This window comes from Phyllopteryx taeniolatus, chromosome 16, assembly GCF_024500385.1.
Source record: "Phyllopteryx taeniolatus isolate TA_2022b chromosome 16, UOR_Ptae_1.2, whole genome shotgun sequence".
NCBI lineage: Eukaryota > Metazoa > Chordata > Actinopteri > Syngnathiformes > Syngnathidae > Phyllopteryx > Phyllopteryx taeniolatus.
The window spans coordinates 16,607,407-16,626,440 of record NC_084517.1 but is presented as its reverse complement, the minus strand read 5'-3'; the positions used below and the strand labels follow the sequence as shown (position 1 = coordinate 16,626,440).

At 41.5% G+C, this 19,034-nt stretch overlaps 2 protein-coding genes across 6 annotated transcripts in view; one reads left to right on the top strand and one right to left on the bottom strand.

Annotated features, from left to right (window-relative positions):
- Positions 1 to 247, bottom strand: part of gpatch8 (G patch domain containing 8) — a 31,753-nt gene extending 31,506 nt beyond the window's left edge. For 2 of the 3 annotated variants that reach the window (XM_061749120.1, XM_061749119.1), the window contains exon 1: positions 104 to 207. In XM_061749120.1, the coding sequence (XP_061605104.1) occupies positions 104 to 148 (45 nt within the window). In that variant the 5' untranslated portion in view covers positions 149 to 207. Of the gene's footprint in view, positions 1 to 103 lie in introns of all 3 variants that reach the window. The other variant, XM_061749121.1, reaches the window with a different exon arrangement.
- A 648-nt stretch (positions 248 to 895) lies between these two features.
- map3k14a (mitogen-activated protein kinase kinase kinase 14a) lies at positions 896 to 18,738 on the top strand. 3 transcript variants are annotated; one of them, XM_061749125.1, is made up of 16 exons: positions 896 to 1,046; positions 8,461 to 8,775; positions 8,846 to 8,924; positions 8,995 to 9,232; positions 10,472 to 10,861; positions 11,624 to 11,758; positions 11,826 to 11,955; positions 12,020 to 12,148; positions 13,820 to 13,924; positions 14,004 to 14,161; positions 14,903 to 15,053; positions 15,894 to 16,151; positions 16,231 to 16,340; positions 16,678 to 16,816; positions 16,941 to 17,041; positions 18,317 to 18,738. In XM_061749125.1, exons 2-16 carry the CDS (start codon positions 8,469 to 8,471, stop codon positions 18,476 to 18,478), a joined length of 2,592 nt encoding a protein of 863 aa, XP_061605109.1. In that variant the 5' UTR covers positions 896 to 1,046; positions 8,461 to 8,468; the 3' UTR covers positions 18,479 to 18,738. The 3 variants fall into 3 exon arrangements, with proteins under 3 accessions (XP_061605109.1, XP_061605110.1, XP_061605108.1); XM_061749126.1 differs by lacking the exon at positions 896 to 1,046 and adding an exon at positions 5,279 to 5,393; XM_061749124.1 differs by lacking the exon at positions 896 to 1,046 and adding an exon at positions 5,809 to 6,089.
- The last annotated feature ends 296 nt before the right edge of the window (positions 18,739 to 19,034 follow it).

The window sequence follows — 19,034 nt, the reverse complement described above, 5'->3', positions numbered from 1 at the left end:
AGAAATTAATCGGCTGTCAATGTTCGTGGTTGTTTATTAGTGTCCCCAGACATCAAAGAGGACGCACAAAACAAAGAAATGAGGGGCATGAGTGGCATTTTACCTGGAAATCACGCTCTTCGTTGAACCGAGAAAATCTGTCAGCCATTTTCTAAACACAGCAGCTTCTCTGTGCTGGCCGTGTGTGTCCCACAGCGGACGCGCACCGATGTGATGCGCACTCAGCAGACTGTTAGCTGCCAATTAGCCTCCAGCTCGCTAACATAAGCCCAGTAAATTGATGCGGACGTTACTGTATAACACGATAAAGCTAAAATGTTCGGTATATTTAGAATTACAATCACCTTATTCCATAAATATATCTTAAGTGTACTGACAGTAACAGATATTTGACACAGTATGAGCAACTTGGATATTGAAAAAAGACTCTTGTGTCTCCATCTAGTGGTAACTTTGTACTAATGCTTTTTTTCCCCTCAAACTGTTAAAGATTCGGTAATTTACAGTCGTAAAATGGGAGTATTGTCTATAACTTGAAGCAATTGAAACGAAACGAAAGACGTCCGGTCGAAAAACAATAAGTGCCACGTTCAACATACTGCAAAAAGTACAACTTATTTACATTACGGCGTAGGCAATACAAGCAAATGTATCACTAATGTGAGTATAATGTGTGAGGCGCACTGAAACTGAGAATTCAGGCAATTAGGTGGTTTGTTTATGAAAATAAACAAGGCTTCCGCCGAGGAGTCAAACAAAGCGGAACTCTGCTGCCGCATCAATACAGCACCAATTTCAACTTCAAATTAAAGGAATCGGCGCTGTTTGTAAAAGGGAAATGAATGTCACGACGCAAGAGCTTCATGAAAATAAAAGTCTTTTAAATCGTTTTCAATAACTATCATTTAAACTATTATACAATTTTCATTGCCACTGTGGTAAACGTTTGAGTGTCACATTTACTCTGAAAATACTACATCAAGCAGGAAAAAACTCAAACTTACTTTTCCATCGCCAACGACCAACGCCTACCAATAAGACACTAGGTAAGTAAACAAATATCATATAGATTTTACTTTCAGGAGTTTTCTGTGCATCTGAATATTATATCATTTGTCTGTATTCTTCGCGACGCCAACAGTTAAAACGAGATAAACCTATTTCCGGTCTGGCGATGACGTTTTTCCCCCCTTTTGCTCAAAGTTTATGTGGCAAAAAAAAAAATGTCAGCAGTAAAGGAACGGATAAACACTAATTTTTAAGAAAAGGTGATACTAGTCATGTTTCGTTCCAAGTAGTCGACACGTCAGTCTGCTTCTGCGCCTGTCGGTTCATTAGCTACGCGAAAAAAAACTCGAGGCCCGTCTTGTTACATATTGCGGTTTCTGCTTCCTCAAATTTAGCTAAAAATCCTACGTTGTTTCAAGGTTTATATGCATTTAAATGATCGAGGCAAGAATTTCCCATTTTCCCTTAATGTATAGCGTAACTACACACAGTTAACACGTTAAGCAAGAAAAAAGTGCAGAAAAAGTTGCTCTAAAATGTGTAATCCTCTAATCATTACATATACACCAAAAAACAGATGGCTAACTAGTTTTGAAATCAGAAGTCAAGGATAATAGTTTGCCCAACTATTGTTCAAGTTACTGTAAAAAGGGATTTGGTAACAAAAAAGTGCTTGCAATATTTCAACATTATTATTTATTACATCCATCCATCCATTTTCTGAGCCGCTTCTCTTCACTAGGGTCGCGGGCGTGCTGGAGCCTATCCCAGCTGTCATCGGGCAGGAGGGGGGGTACACCCTGAACTGGTTGCCAGCCAATTGCAGGGCACATAGTAACAAACAACCATTCACACTCACAGTCATGCCTACGGGCAATTTAGAGTCTCCAATTAATGCATGTTTTTTGGGATGTGGGAGGAAACCGGAGTGCCCGGAGAAAACCCACGCAGGCACGGGGAGAACATGCAAACTCCACACAGGCGGGGCCGGGGATTGAACCCGGGTCCTCAGAACTGTGAGTTCTGAATCCTGGAAGTTGATGCACACGATTTGCTTTCGCGGGCCACATAAAATGAAGTGGCGGACCGGATTAAGCCCCCAGGCCTTGAGTTTGACACCTGTGATATACTGGCTCTTCACATAGCAGCATGGTTTAGATAACAAGCTGACTTTGTGCTGTTTAACAAATATACAGTGGTGTGAAAATAATTACTGAAAACATGCAAAGACTTAAAACTATGTAGTACAGTGGACCCCTGCTTTTTGCAGTGCATAGGGACTGGGCCGGAGCGTAAATAGCGAAAATCCCCAGATAGTTGATGCCCATTATAATTGCATTTGGAAATTGTTTTTCAATTAATTTATTTATTTTTAAATCCCCCAAAAATCTTGAATAAGTGGGGATAAAGCGTATTGGGGGTTGGTGCCACCCGGAAAAAAAGACAAAAATTTAAGAAAGCGTTAAAAAAATAAAAATAATTTGGAAAAGCCTTCTGCGAATAGGTGAATCCGTGGGTGCCGAACCACAAGTATGCAGGGGTCCACTGTATTCAGAATTTTTAAAAATGTTTTATATCAATTGATATTAATTTTGCTATAACAAAGTGGACATCTTAAGCCTGATAACATCCAATTGCACACGTAATATGATGAAGAATCCGAAAACATAAGTGTAACTGTTTCAACTTCCACTGAAGAAAGACAAAATGCTGGTTGTCATGTGACTGAAAACATCAGAGACTTCAAGGGACAATTACCCATCATGACAGGGTGGACAGACATTTCAGGGGAACATGCAAGATGTTCACTCTTATTATGAAAATGAAATATACTGTACATGATCAAAAATACTCATTTAAAAAAAAAAAAAAACACCTATACAACGCTTATTTGCACACCCTGTAGTTAGCAATACAGTGTGGGACATGCCAAAATCACTTGCTTTCAATGGAAAACAAATTTATATATAATGAAGGAAACACATTTTAAGAGATCGCATTGTGGTGTATTCTGGCATGTGTGAATTCTGGTATGTGTACAAATGTTTTGCCATTTATAATATGACCGCAGAGTTTCATTATTCTGCTACATTTTCATGATGACTGAGTGAGTGTTCCTGATGAGGACACCAAAGGCACTTTCAATATTACTAACATTGACCAGTGGTGCTGCGATCACGATCGGCCGATTTCCTTGGAAAACACGTGATCGTGCTCATCTATCAATGCCTTTCATTGCCGATCACAAAAACCGATCAACCGCGGCTCGTACTTTGCGGCCTCCAGAGAATGTGTGCAGTGTAGCGCAGGGCTGGGGAATGAATCCAAATTTGAGCGTGCAAGTTTAAACTGTTTATTGACACATCAGTTGGAGTTTACTGTAAAACTAAATGCACAGCAAAAATAATGACCCTCATTTTATTTACCTTCAAATATTGAATATTCAAACACAAACACGTCGTAACACATACAGGCAGTTAATATAACAATACTCACCGGCATATTTTCTTCCTGATCTGTGGGGATAAAACTTTATTTAAGTTATAACATGACTTTCTTCTTCTACTCTTTTTTTTAGCTTACATTAAACAAGTAGCTCCATGCATGCATGGCACCACACTGCCTCTAATAGGCCAAGGGGCATACAGCAGGAACAGCAGATACAGTCATTGGCTGTATAAAAAGACATGCTTTTTTCCCTGACTGTGACATGAAATCAGACTAAACTTCTCCTGTTTTAGTTTATTTACGATTACCAACTTATTTCTATTTGCTAAATTCCAGAATAATGAGGATTTTGTTAGACGAATATAATCGACAATACAGTCAGTGATACTGCAAGGTTTTAAAATAAATGAATAATCGTGTTTATTAATTGTGATTTCAATATCAATCAAAATAATCGTGATTATTATTTTTTTCCCATAATCAACCAGCCCTAGTGTAGCATCCCCCTTCACAAATTCCTTGTGTGTGTTTTTTTTGGACATACTTGGGAAATAAAGATGATTCTGATTCTGACATTGTGGAGGCGTGCAGCACCTGCAATGCAAACCCAAACAAACATGTCGGCTCATCTAGCCAACACCACTCACCATAAATAAATTGAAAATTTACAGCTAATCCATATGAACGGTATCGGCTGTGATCGGCAGATCTCACTCATTGATGATCGGTATCAGAATCGGCAGCGTAAAACCCTGATCGGGGGACCCTTAATATTGACCCTTAAATAACATAGTTGAGAGACTCCATATTCACCCATAGAACTTTTTTCTGCCACAAACCAGCAATACATATGAGACAGTCAACGTCAAAGTTACATTGTTGTATAATTATCATCAATTAGTTATTGATTAAACGTTTACAAAAGTTGTCAAGTGTCCTTTGTGGAATGCAGCACAGTGTGTGTGTGTGTGTGTGTGTGTGTGTGTGTGTGTGTGTGTGTGTGTGTGAGAGAGACTGTAAGTCGAGCCCCTTTTTCACTACTATTACTAAGGCCTTTGGAATTTCATTAATCTCTGTGGGTGTGTGCATGCGCCACAAGTTAGCTCAAGATAGCCACTGTCGCTATGCGGAGTTGAAGTCAAGAGTGCACTCATAATGCAAGAGCCTTCATTTAAAAACATGTTAATTATTGTGACTGTTGTTTGCATTCAAATGGTGTATTCCATTGGATAGTCCAGTTGCATTTATTGCTAAGGTCACCTCTAAAATTCAAGATGTTATTTACATTTACTCGGAAGTTTGATCTTTTATCCTTTAGAAATGGTCTCGAGGAATAGGAATCTAGAATCTTAAAACAAAGATGCATAGGACTATAGTAGGGTTGGTCAATTCATCAAAATTGAATCGTGATTTTGATTGTGGCTTCTCACAATCATAAAAACATTATAATCGAAGAAAAGCGATTAATGTGCCAAACCGTGCGGTTTGTGTATAGAAGTTCCTGCGTTGCAAAAGCACCCTGAATACACCTTTGTTGCTTGCAGCAAACTAAACACACAACTAAAAAAAATGACACACCTTGTATTTATAAATACAAAACATATTTCTAGAAACATCACCAGCATGATTGCTAGAACTCAATTGAAAACCCTATTGATGGGTAGCAAAAATTTGCATTAGAAGTTACGGGAGCGATTTACATTCAAATAACTAATAGTCACACACAAATGTTGCAGTAGCACATACAGACAGGTAATATAACAATACTCACATGCATATATTCTTCCTAATCTGTGAAAAACAGGTTATATAAATAAAGTTCAATTGCAACTTTCTTCTTCTGTTATTTGTTTTATCTTAACGTAAGTGTGTATCTATCCCGTGGCATGCACCACACTGCCCCGAAGAGGCCTAGGCGCGAAAAGCAGGAACAGCAGGTATTTATTTTAATTCACTGTTATTTATTGCTATTATGGTAATATGTTCCTTCTATATTGTATGACATAATTTCAAATAGGAAAATTATGATTCAGGATTAGTTTTTTCAGGCGACTCGTGAGTCAATTCGAATAACCACTGATTCGTTCATCGGTCTAATAGATAGCAAAATAAGGTGAAAAATGTGGCTGTATTGTTGATCCTTGATGAAACCATGTCACAAACCTTTTATTAGGAAGCCTGAAAACTGTTTTAAATTGTGAGCAAAATGCATAAAGTCTCTTTTTAGATATTAATACAAGTAGAACTCATTTCGCTATTGTCGCAGCTAGACGTCACACTTTTTTTTTTCCTTTTTTTTTTTCCACGGAAGAGCCATTGAGTGTGTTCTGCCAAATAGGTTGAGGCGATGCGTTTCCCCTAAGTCGCCAGACTCCTCCTACCAAAGGAGCAAAGGAGCGCAGCAGCAGCACAGTCAGCTTCAAGAGCACAAAGAACAGGAGCCGCTTGCACCTTATTGCTAGTTAAACCCATGTAGAAGGAGACGTCAGCTCAGAGACACATTCTCTCAAAGAGTTTTGCAGGTTTTTGGTTTTTGTGCGGCGGCTCTCTCCGTCTTCGTTCTTTCCGCTGGTTCGGGGTGTGCCTTGGGAAGGAAGCCACACTTTGATCGCTTTGTTCTGCAGCAGCAGAAGGTAATGACCTCACTCGACCGACTGCATTGGAATATAACATGTGTCTGCATGCGGCTTATGTCATTCCCGTTGCGGTCTTGAGTGAGATCTGAGTCGCTATCTCAATGCATACAGTGTGTGCACTAATGGCTTGAGTGTGTGATGCAACACGCCGAGATGAGAAGTAGTTGTTCATTGTTAGTGGCTTAAGTGTCATTCACTTCCCCGAACTGAAACCAAGCGTTTGATTTATTCAACGTCAAAACGCTCCTCACCAAGCCCGACTGAGTTTCCTGTGTTGTCTCTACCCACCCAAAAACATTTTGTTACCATAAACTTAAACAATGTATATGTTTGGAGGAGAATGATTACAAACAAAAGCCCTAAAAATGGTCATTGTTGTGGTTTGTCTGCTGTTTTGAACTTGGACTTTTCTTTTTTTCTTTTTTTCTTTTTTTTTTTTTTGCTTCCTGTTGTGGAAATGTCAGTGTAGCTGAGTCAAGTCAACACACATAATAAATGTCATCTGAGCTGTTGGGTTTGTTTTCCAGGACAAGTGACAGTTGCAATGGGGACCTGTAAAGAAACAAAAACAACAATATTTGTCATTAATTAATTTAAATTTGAGCAATATTTGATTAAAGTAAAATACGTTTTCGTCATAATTGCAAGATGTAATCGCATTATCAACTTCAGTACACGGTATCCGCGGGAACTCAAATTTAAGTACCGTATTTTCACGGCCATAAGGTGCACTGTATTAAAATGTGCAGTCTCAGTTACGGGGTCTATTTCTGTATTTAACACATACATATTATTGGGCCCAGGCATGGTAAAACATACGCTAGCTTAAAACATACGGTAGCATGCATGCATGCATGTTTTTAAAAAGGCAGCGGGAGCAAAACTGAGTTCGGTTGTACTTTATTGAAGTATTTAACAATGTACTCACGTTATTTTTTGATCAATACTCATCCACAAATCCATCAAAGTCCTCGTGTTCTTCATCCGAAATGAACAGCTGGGCAAGTTCTCCATCAAACACGCCAGGTTCCCTCTCAACATTGTCTGAGTCAGTCTCGTTGCCGTGCGGCTCCTCAGAAATGATGCCGGCTTTTACGAAAGCTCGAACAACAGTGCAAGCAGACACGGTAGCCCAAGCATCCAAAATCCATTCACAAATTCTGGCGTAATTCGCCCGGCGCTGCCTCCTAGTCTTAGTAAAGCTGTGTTCGCCATCTGTCATCCATGGCTCCCACGCCGCTCACAACTTCACTTTGAACGCCCTGTTTACACGGACGTCCAGCGGTTCGTCAAACCTCCCGGAATGATGGCAAGATCCGAGTTCTTGCACTCAGTCGAATGGTGACTGTAGAGACGCTTCTCCTGGCTGTTCTTTGCTCATTAATTAATCCAACTCGGGCCACCTCGCCTTGTTTCCGCGTTTTGGTTTTCTTTTTTTTTCCGCAGAAACTCAGCTTCGTCTTGATTTGGCGAAGCTCGTTTTCCTGCTTCCTCGAGTTGGTCTTCCAACTCAGGCCACCTCGCCTTGTTTCCATGTTTTGTTTTCTTTTTTTTCCGCAGAAACTCAGCTTCGTCTTGACATGGCGAAGCTCGATTTCCTGCTTCCTCCACTTGTGAACCATGGATTCGTTGATCTTGAATTCTCTCGCGGCTGCTCGATTCCCATGTTCCTCCACGTAACTAATAGCTTGCAGTTTAAACTGTGCTTCGGGGGTCCTTAGCCAAACCGATCCACGTACCGGAACTATATACCTACTGGGGGCGTGACTTTAGCCTCCTCTATCACGCACACCCTTCCCCTTATGTCCGCATGCTGTCCTCAGTCCCGTCCGCCTTCCTCTATATAAGCAGCGTGTCGGCAGGAAATTCTCCCAGTCAGTCAAGCGGAGCGCTCATTAAAGTCACACGACAACATTTACAGATTTTGGAACTCGGTGCACACATAAGCCGCGCCGCATTATAAGGCGCCCCGTCCATTTTGGAGAAACTTTAAGACTTTTAAGTGCGCCTTATGGTCGTGAAAATACAGTACTCGATCTAAAAACAAAAATGGAATCGGTGCATCCCTGCTTAGCAATATGAAATTTGGTAGACGTCGATCATAAGTAGACCCACAAAAAGTCTCAAGAACCCATGTATAAAAACGGACAGGAAGTGTACCATGTTGACCTTTTCGAGTGCTTGAAAGACCAACGTTTTCTAGGGATTTTGTATGATTGCTACCAAATATGAACTACATACAGTATAAAAGACAAATGTGCAATGCTAAATTGTGAGAAATTCAAATCTTCGTAGTTTCACTCACCATAAAACACAAAACTCTACTAACATGCAATAACTGCACACTTGTATTTGCCAAATCGTGCAGGAGCAGACATGGCGGTGAGGCAGAGGATCTTCAACTCCACCGCCCCGTTCTCTGGGTCGCCGCTGGCTGATCTGAAGGCCTCGTACCCAAAATGCACAGTGGTGGAGAAAGGGACACAGCAGCATCACCAACAGCAAAAACAGCAGCAGCAGCAACAGGGAGAAGAGGAGGAGGAGGAAGAGCAGTGGAAAAGCGGCAAAAGGGACTACATCGCACGTTTGAGCCCGCTGTTGAACAAAGTGCTGACTCAGGGCACTGCCGAGCAAGTCGGAGAGACGCCGCTGAAGAGCTCCCCCTTCATCGCGCAGGCTGAATGTAATTGTGAAGATTCCATAATGGCGAAATATTCAAAACTATTATTATCTAACATGGCACTCTCCTCCAGGTGAATCCCAGGACTCCCAGGAGTTTAGTCCGTCCTGCTTTGAGCGTTCCTACGTTCCCTCTAGCTGTTTTGTCGTCAGGTATCATTCACACTTCAAATGTCATATCACAACAGAAGTAGCATTGTTTGAAGCCATACTTTCGCTTCAGTCTTCAGCCGGAGCACAACAACGTGGCTTGTCCGACATCGGCCTCCGTCCAGGCACCGGCCCCGCTCGGCCCAAAGAAGAAGACCCGGAAAAGAGTGAAGCGCAAAGGTCGGAAAAAAGTCCCATGGGAGAAGAAGACGAAAGAGGAGGAGAAGCTACATATCAAATACCACACATATACCGCAGTGCCCTCTGGAGTCCCTGAACAGGAGAGTGGGAGTTCCCTGGAGCACATCCAAGTAAGTACATTGGGCTAATTTGGTGGGCAAAAGTAGTAGTAGCAGTAATAGTTGTAGTAGGGGTAGTATTTTTATTCAGTCACCATACAGCAACATATTTCACAATACAGACACTTTAACAAACACATACTGAGTGGTGACAGAACTGGCACAGGCAGAAGCAAAATGCTTATTGAAGCCCAGCCTAATTTTATTATCTATTTAAGCTACCAGCTTCCAAAATATAAAAAAAAAAAAAAAACACAGCAGACGAGTCATTCATATTTACAATCTTCAAAAACAGCTTCACGAATAAGTATTTTGAAAAATCTAAATAAATAACAATTTTTCAAATTTAGCCTTGCGTTATTCCAATGGGGCGGGATTGTCAACCCCACAATGGTCAGATAACCCAATACTTTTGTCCCTCTACTGGGCTAAGTGCCTATTAGAAGCAAAGCCTTTATTTGAACAATTGTGTCTTAATAATATTGTATTAATTCATAATTACTTTATAATCAATTAAAATATATGTATTACAATGGGTTTAACCCTAATCCTTAATCCTTCCAAAAACATACATGTTAAATTCTTGGTGTTCACCGCGGGGCAGGGCGCAGGGACGAGGGCGCCCATGTTTGAAAGTGGTTGCCTAGCAGCCTAGCAGGAAGTAGCATGAATGCTTTTCCTGCTTGTTGGTCTAATGTTGTTACCGCTCTGAAATCACTCTGCCAACCCTTCTCATATTGGATGCAACAGCAAACACCCACCTTGTACGACGTAGCGCGACACGACACAGTATCAAATAATAATTCATATTAATAACATCATATTTCACTCATTTTTTATTTTAGTGGTTATAATGCATTTGCTTATAATGAATCAACCAATTATTTACATACAAGTACATTGTTTCAACTAATATTGTTTATTATTTACAATATTTTAGATAACCAATTATTTAAAGAGAAAATGAATAAATACATGTTGATTAACCATTTCTAGAATAAAACTTAAAGGTGAAATTCATTCAAGATGTCCACAGGTTTAAATAAGTGGTTGTTTGTCTACTGTATGTGTGCCCTGCGATTGGCTGGCAACCAGTCCAGCTGATTTTGGGCGAAAGGATGCCCAAAGTCTAGTTCAGCCGCATGGAAAATGGATGGAGGGATATATTGCAATACATGTCACGTCAAAATAGAATGAAATAAGACAGAGGCCACAATTCAAGGAAATCATCATGCTTTTTCACTCTTATAGGATCATTCGCTGCGAGGAAGAAGGAGCCCCCTCAGTTCTTCGTGCTGCAGCAGCGTGGAAGGCTCAGAAGAGCAGGATGTAGCGCCCCCTCTCTATTGCGCAAAGCTCCACGACATAGGCTCCAGCTGCTCCCCGCTGGCGGCCTGTACCAAAACATTCCCTGGCAACCTGCGCAGCCTCCACTCCTCCGGGCCGGACAGCGACTCGCTCAGCAGCGCCGGCGACTGTTCGCTGGCCCTCGCCGGGCTGCGGGGCAGCGTCAGCCAGGGCGACCCGTGTTACGCGGGGCCCTTCTTCAAAGAGGTGGAGCGTGCCGCGTGGGAGGAGGAAGAAGACAAGTGGCAATCCGACCAGTCTGCTGACAACGAGGGGATAATTTTTTATAACGAAGTTAGTTTTTTTTAGAGATATTATGCTTTTTTTTTTTTTTTTTAATTTAGTCACTTAAAACGATACACAGGTGTCTTAATAACATGTCTGCGGCATGCATTGTTTAAAATATCCCCCCAATGAAGAATCACAGACATCCAGTAAACCCCCCACATATTCACGGTTCACTATTCATGACTTCACCTACAGTGAATCCTCGCTAGGAACCGAGCCCTGCCACAAATAGCACCCACCCAGAAGGGTTTGTGATTGCCTTCAAATGCCACAAGATGCTGGCAAAGCACCTTTTTTCGATTAGGCCAGGCTATGGAAAGGCTTTGCAGCATATTTCCTGCCGCGGAGAAATTAGTTTGTCTTCTATCTAATGACTTGCATTAGCCAGATCGTCCCCTAAAACGAGCCCTCATCCTGCACCACAGACTGCTTGGCCGATGGCGAGTCCAGCTGTCGTTACCATGACGACTGATGGCGCAACCTGAGCCTTGCTACTTCAGCGGCTTCTTTCATGCAGTAGCAGAGCCCAGAGTGTGAAAGAAAACGAGTTGTTCATCAAGACATTTTTACCTGTGCAGGGAGAACTTCATACATACATACACATCAGCTAATACAAGAGTGGAAGATTTACTTTTTAATTCAATACTTGATGTGTAGAAAGCCATTCCAGAGAGCCAAATATATTGATATAAACAATAACTCATTGTCCAAAATATGTCCCCTTTACTCACTACTGTATGTAAACTAATTTGCCTTTTCCCACATCAGAACATCCAGCCTGTTGATTCAGAGTATAAGGAAGGGAGGGAGTTTGTCCTGTCGGAGTTTATCAAGGAAGGCTGCTATGGCGAAGTCCATAGAGGCCGAGATGTCAACACGGGCTTCAAGTTTGCTGTCAAAAAGGTAACACGGAAGAATCAGCAATTCATAGCCCACTTTGGATTTTTGTTTAATGTCTTCCTCCTTCCAGATCGCCCTGAAGAGGTTCAACAGCGAGGAGGCGAGCACGTGGAGTGCCCTCCGTTCTCCTCGCATCTTGGAGCTCTTTGGAATTGTTCGAGACGGGCCTTATGTTTTCTTTCTCATGGACCACAAATCCGGTAAGGGCTTATCGAGCCCCGCTGCAATAATCCTGCTAAATAATAAGACGGTGTGTCCGACCAGGCTCGCTGGGCCAGCTGATAATGCAGCGCGGGCGGCTACCAGAGGACCTGAGCCTCTACTACCTGTTGCAAGTCGCGACAGCACTGGAATATCTGGCCAAGAAAAAAGTGGTGCATCTTGATGTCAAAGGTATCTGTGACATTTTCTTTTTCAATTATTTCGTTACACCATCACCTCGTGGCTGAGTGGGGCACGGGATTAGAACGCACCTATGCAGTTTTGGTGCAGATGTGATTAAATGTCCAAATCTGTGTCCGTTACATGTAGGACTCTGTAAAAGTCTTGTTTTATTGTGATGTGTAGTTATACCCACAAATGGGGAAATGAGTTCCACTAGGCTTCGAGGACGAAGCCATTATGTTTTGTGAGAATCTGGACAAAGGTGGAGAGACAGGAATCAAAGCATCAAAACGGCCTGTTCATCATCCTTCATGAACCAGGAAGTAGCCTGCTAACTGACAAACAAACAGATACTGTAATATGACTCTAGTCTCCGGAGATTCTTGTTCACAGTTTGACCTTGGAAGACGTTGTGGTGAAAATCTGGAAAAATGCATTTATTTTCACGCATTAATGGCACACCGCCACAGAATCAAAATGGCACTTCCTACCCTTCAAAGCCGCCTGTTCACCGTCCTTCCTAAACCAGGAAGTAGCCTGCTAACTACCAAACAGACACAAATATGGCTCTCCAACTACAGCATATTGTTTTAATCCATCAATTCTACTGAGTGACATTCTTGTATGTAATATACAGTACAGTGAACCTGTTTTTCACAGGGTATGCATTCCAGACCCACCCACAATAGATCTGCAATATGAGACCATATATTTTTTTATCCAGCTTTACTCCTCCCACATTATCCAAACACATTTAAACCAATTAAAATATGCTTTTTAATCACATTGTAAACATATTTGAACAAGTGTAAAAAAAAATCAATTGCAAGCATAAAATGTTGAGGAAATACTGTACGTAGTGTCTGTGGTGGGGTGGCGGATGATATTGACGAGTCTGCGTGTAAGTGTCTGGGCATGAGCTGTGGTTGACAGCAACTCTTCGTGAGCGTCTTTGTGTTTGTGTTTTACCGTCCCTCCCCGGTGTTCAGGATACGGCTGAAAAGTGTGATGGACGAACGGATAGACGGACAGATGGATAGAGAGAGACAGAGAGAGAGATACCGTACAAACAAACAAATGTACCCATCTACTGCATCCATCTCTGTACGTCATTCCTTTAATCAACATATTTATAGGCATACTGTATTCCTGTGCCTAAATAGTTTGAGAATGGTATCAAGAGTACAACAACAGGTCTAACTTTAATTAGCTGTCATTTGGACGTCTCGTCTCACATGGATTTACAGCACCTGTGACCGAGCGTGAGGACAGCGGCGGCGGGTTTTGGGAATTTCCCACCGTGACTCATCTGCTGCTGGGAAGCCAAGGCGCATGCGCGGCGGCAAAAAAAAAGTGCGAGAGAGAGAGAGAGCGAAGGGGGGGGGGGGGGGGGGGGGGGTTATGAAGAGCAGGAAGTCAGTGAGAGAAAAGAGGTGTGCAATGACAGAAAGAAGATAAGTAAAAGGTATATAAACTTAAAGTAAATGACACCAAAATTGCTTTTACTTGTAGTTTTTCTACTGCAGCTGTCCCTTTCTTTTTTTATTTTTCTCCCTGGTCTTTCTGGCCGTGTGCAGCTGCTCTGTTTCCAATTAAACTTCCCTTCAAGTATGCACAAGTCATGGAAGTCACCCAAGCTCTATTATTTTTTTATTTTTATTTTTTTCCTTTGTCCCTCAGCCGACAATGTGTTGCTGTCCGAGGACGGCAGAGACTCCTTCCTGTGCGACTTTGGCCACGCCGAAAGATTGGACACTGGCGGCCAAAGTCTCAGTGGATCCCTAGGTAGGACCGTCCAGTGACGGACCGCCAAAAATATGGCATCTATCGTGCTTCTCACTGTTGGCCGGCTTGTTGAACACAGACCTGAAGGGCACTGAGACGCACATGGCCCCCGAAATGGTGAGGGGTGAACCCCGCGGAGCCAGAGCAGATGTGTGGAGCAGCTGCTGCATGTTACTGCACATGCTCAACGGTTGTCAGCCTTGGACCAGATATTACACCTGTAGACTCTTCCTGAAGGTACCGTACAATTTGTACTAGTAGAAGTTCAGATACTTGGTTTAAAAAAAAAAGACTCCGGTAAGAGAAAAAAATAATAATAATTACATATATATATATATAAATTACCACGCTATAAAAACAACCTGTTCCCTTAGCTTTGATAACATTTTGAGCTGAGTAACACAAAATGCTAAATTAGCTAATGACAATAATTGAAAATGTACACCTCAGATTTTTTGGGTTTTTTGTTGTTGTTTTTTTTCTACATCAGATGCTGGTGGTTTTGAGGCTGGGACAACCCACAACGTATTTGTCATGTATTATACTTGGAACTGAAAACATCAAACAATTCTCTTAAATGAGGAAATGGATGGAGACTATCTTGCTTCTCCAAATCTATTGCATCATTGTTGTCAAATATTAATGCTCCCTTGGTTCATGATCCTCTGTCACTTTGTCCCTGTTTTTCTAACCTCACTCAATCAATCAAAATCTGAACTGCGTTGACGTCAACTCTCTCCACATTTTTTACGTCGTATCGTAAGTCACTTACGGAGGTTGAAGAAAGTAACGAGCCTATTTTGGCAAAGTAAGGAGTAATGCGTACAGATATATGTTTTGAAATGTAGGAGGTAAAGTAAAAAAGTCGTCAGAAAAACAAATCCAAAAGTAGGTAGAACATAAGTACAATACATCACTGCCATGCAAGCACTCACACACTAGGATGTATGTAGCTTTTTAAACCTACATTGTTAACAGATAGCCAACGAGCCGCCACCGCTCCGAGAGATCCCGCCCGGCTGCAGCACCTTCACGGCGGAGGTGATCAAAGCGGGACTGCAGAAGGATCCCAACAAGAGAGCGTCGGCCAGTGACATGAAGGAACGGACAGCCAGAGCGCTCAAACAAGGTGCCTATTCTCGTATGCTAAAGTTGCCATTTGACATCCTTTTTTTTCCGTAGCGCTTGTCCTCATTGAGTCGGAGCTGAGCTGGCGCCTGTCCAAGCTGACTGGATTTGTCGCCAGTCAATCACAAGGCACATGTAGACAAACAAGCATTTACATTAACACCTACGGACAATTTGGAGCCTTCAGTAAACCTAACATGTTTTTGGAATGTGGGAGGAAGAAAAGCCACACATGTTCAGGGAGAACATGCAAATTTCGCACAGGAGGGCAAGAACCAAGATTAGAACTCCGAACTTCATAACAGTGAGGCACACGTGCTAACCACTAGACATCTTTTGAGAGATCTTTTTAAAAGGGTATCAAACTAATTTGAACAAAAAAATCTACCTGTACTGGAGTATAGGGATACATTACGGCGTTATACATTATGGCAATATACCACCAAGAATGTGTAGTTTTGCATGATGCTAGGAATGGGTGGATTCTCAGAATGTCATCCTATCTATCATAAAAATAAAAACTTCAGGTTGTATCGAAAACTGCAGACAAGCACAGGTAATGATGACATAATCTCCTTGATTGAGATAAGGTAATACAAGTTGTTGTGGGTGTGGAGGATGTAGCTGATGCAGCTTTTCCTAAGCCTTACCATAACCTTAATCCTTAAATTTATCTTAATTTTACCTTAACTTTATTTCTAATTATCCTTAACTTTACTCTAAACTTTATCCATACCTTTAACCTAATTCTACTTACCTACCTTAGCCTTATTGTCAACTTCACTTTGGCTTTATCCTTAACATTGCCTTAGCCTTTTGTTTAACTTACCTTTGCTTGCAGTCGGCGGAGTCAGAAGCCCGTGGAGCAGATCCTACATGCGGCCTCTCTACATCACCAACAAACCTCCCGACTCCCTGCCAGCCCAGCGTGAAGATGAAGAGGAGCTGAAAACAGACAGGAGTGCCATCGTGCAGCTGAACGACAGCGACGAAGACGAGGCCGACGCGTGTGAACGAGGAACCCATTTCGCGTTAAACCAGTCAAAAAACAGGATCACCGACACTGTTCCAGAACTGGAGCTGCGTAAACTGGAGCGAGGTGAGCTTCCAGTAACACAATCATGACTCGTCTACGAGCCGTGCTTTTCAATGCTTTCTCGTTTTTTGGGGAGGAGCAGATTTCTACCTGAGCAGCCTTTCCCAGCTTCACTCTGCTGAAATGCAGGAGCAGCTCTTGTCTTGTCTCAGCAGCGACACCTACTCCAACCGGGATCCCTGGGACAAAAAGGTTCCAAAAATATATATAACTCGTACAGTACATACAGGTGCATCTCAATAAATGAGAATATGGTATAAACGTTTATTTATTTCAGGAAGGTAAACCTCATGTGATATAAATTCATTAAACACATGACAATCTTTTCAGAAGGCCAATTCTGTGGTGTAAAAGTTTTGGCGCAGGGCAAGGAAACATATTTGGTCAACTTAATAAATCAAAATGGTCGCCTCACTGTTAGGTACCAGAGCCAAGTGATTTCTCCCAGCCAATTAGAAAATAGAGTTGTAATAATCGTAAAACAAATGTTATGTACTAGTGTTTTAAGTGTTGTACTTGCGTCGTTCAGGACTCGGGACGCTGGTCGCTGAGCCCCGCCGACGACTGCAGTTCGGGCGTCTGTTCCGACAGCAGCCAGCCAGATGGGCAGCAGAGCGTCAGTCTGGAGCTGCTGGGCCACTCGCTGCCTCAGCCGTGCTGCTTCCAAGGTGGGACACCAAAACACGCGCATCTATTCACACACTATGCACATGTACACGCATCTACACATCCACATGCGCATTCTGTACGCACGCACATACAATCAAATGCTACCGTGTTGTCTGGGCTCAGGGGTGGACGTTTGCATCAGAGACTTCAACGGAACAACCATCCAAATCCGAGAGACGCGGCGGGTGAAGGTGGGCCACATCGCCACCGGCATCAGCGATCAGGTGCGACCTTCCTCCTCCTCCTTTTTGAATATAAAGCTCAATGTTAGGGGTGTACCTGTGCTGTATTCTGATTTATCGGTATGGTACAGAGGCGTACCACGTGCCCCCAAATGGTACATATAAGGTAAAGAAGTGTAAACACCACTCCGTAAACGAATACAGTGCGGCTAAGACTCTGGCTATTGGAAGTCATGGTAAGCGATATGATTTTGGCACTACCTGTTTTTATAGCATAACAATTCACACTGTTCATACTGTTACTATTGCACTTGGCTGAATTTCCTCAAAAGAAGACAAACTGCTAATGTTTGCACTGCAAGATTTGAGCTGTTTTAATGTATGTTTTATTTCATTAGAGACTGTTTCATTTATTGAATAATTTACTGTTGTATTGTAATGTTGCACTTCCCTAAAATGAAAAGATTATATTTTCTTCAATATTTCTATTTTCTTGTATTGATTTTTTGGGGGGGAAGAATATTTTATTCATCAGAAGATTTACTCTTATGCGTGTCTGTATTCTTTGTTTCCGAAGAATAAATACCGGTATTGATGTTGCACTTTCCTGAAAAGAAAATATTTCAACTGCTATATTGTTTCCGTTTCAGAATCTTTCAATGATTGGAGAATTTACTGTTGCACTTGTCTGCATTGTTAGTTTCCTAAAAAGAAGACAACTGATGTTGCACTTACATTACATTTATTATAAAATATTTATTTTTAATTTAATCTTGTACATTTTCGGGAGACTTTTTAATTTATTTGACAATTTACTGTCGCAGTTATCAGCATCGTCTGTTTCCTAAAAAGAAGACAAGCTATTGATGTTGCACTTTCCTAAAATATAAAGATTTAGGCTTTAATTATTATTTTTTCTTTGAGAATCAATTTATTGGAACATATTGCTGATGAACTAGTCTGCCTTGTTTGTGTCTTAAAAAGAAGACAAACTGTTGATGTTGCATCAATATTATTTTATCTATTACCTTTTTTTTTTTAGTATTTCATTTATTGGAGAATTTACTAATAAACCTGTCTGCATTGTTCATTTCCCAAAAAGAAGACTATTTATGTTGCACTTTCCTAAAATGAAAACAAATTTAAGCTGGAAAGAAAATATTTGTATTTATTAGAGAACTTACTGATAGCAGTTTGCTACATTTTTATTTGCTCGAAACACCCGTTTACACGGTACACCTCTAAACAAAGGTAGAACTGCGATTTTTATTGTACCATTACACCCATTCTATATAAGCATTTCTTCCTGTGTTTTAGATCTCCGAGAGAGTTTTCACATTGGAGACACAGCTGGGCTGTACAGTGGCTCACGACGAGGAGGTGCAGGAGTCGGGCCTGAACCTCTGCTGCATCCTGGCTCCTGACTTCAGTGCCTCTTGGAAGTGGCGGATCAGAGATGGAGCGCTGGAAACCAGATGAGATTTAAATGCAAATGAAGTCCTTTTGAGATTATTTGTTCTGTCCTAAACTGGTCGTCGCAGTCCTTCACATTGTAGGTATGTGACGCTGTGGCTTTTAATGATAAAAATGTACTTTGCCTTAACGAAAGAAGCATCTGAAACATCTATTTCCACTGCAGGAATTTCATTCAGTGGTTACTTTATGTACCGTACCAAAAATCCCCGATTGTGGAAAAAAAGATAAAGATTGCAATAAATGCCACAACAATGTCCATGTCACTGGTGTCCAGTTTTGATTGCTTTTTCCCAAGTACAGAGGTGACTTGAGATAAAAGTTGAATTTGTTCCGTCGCCACGCTCCTAACTCAAAATCATCTTTCCCCATTGAAATGAATGGAAATGCCATTAATCTGTTCCAGTCTCCTCCCCCAAAAAACTTAACTTTTTGTGTTTGTGTTTTTCAATCAGGAAAAAAATCACTCTGTAATATTGTACTTCATAAAAACATTGAGTAAAGACGTAATTACATGGATTGTAAAGAATTATGCATGTGTCAATGCTGCAATTCAATTAAT

Coding starts and splice junctions, on each gene's coding strand:
- map3k14a (XM_061749125.1), top strand. CDS start 8,469: ATGGCGGTGAGGCAGAGGATCTTCAACTCCACCGCCCCGTTCTCTGGG. Junction 10,862..11,623: donor GGATAATTTTTTATAACGAA/GTTAGTTTTTTT, acceptor TTCCCACATCAG/AACATCCAGCCTGTTGATTC. Junction 14,162..14,902: donor CCTGTAGACTCTTCCTGAAG/GTACCGTACAAT, acceptor CATTGTTAACAG/ATAGCCAACGAGCCGCCACC.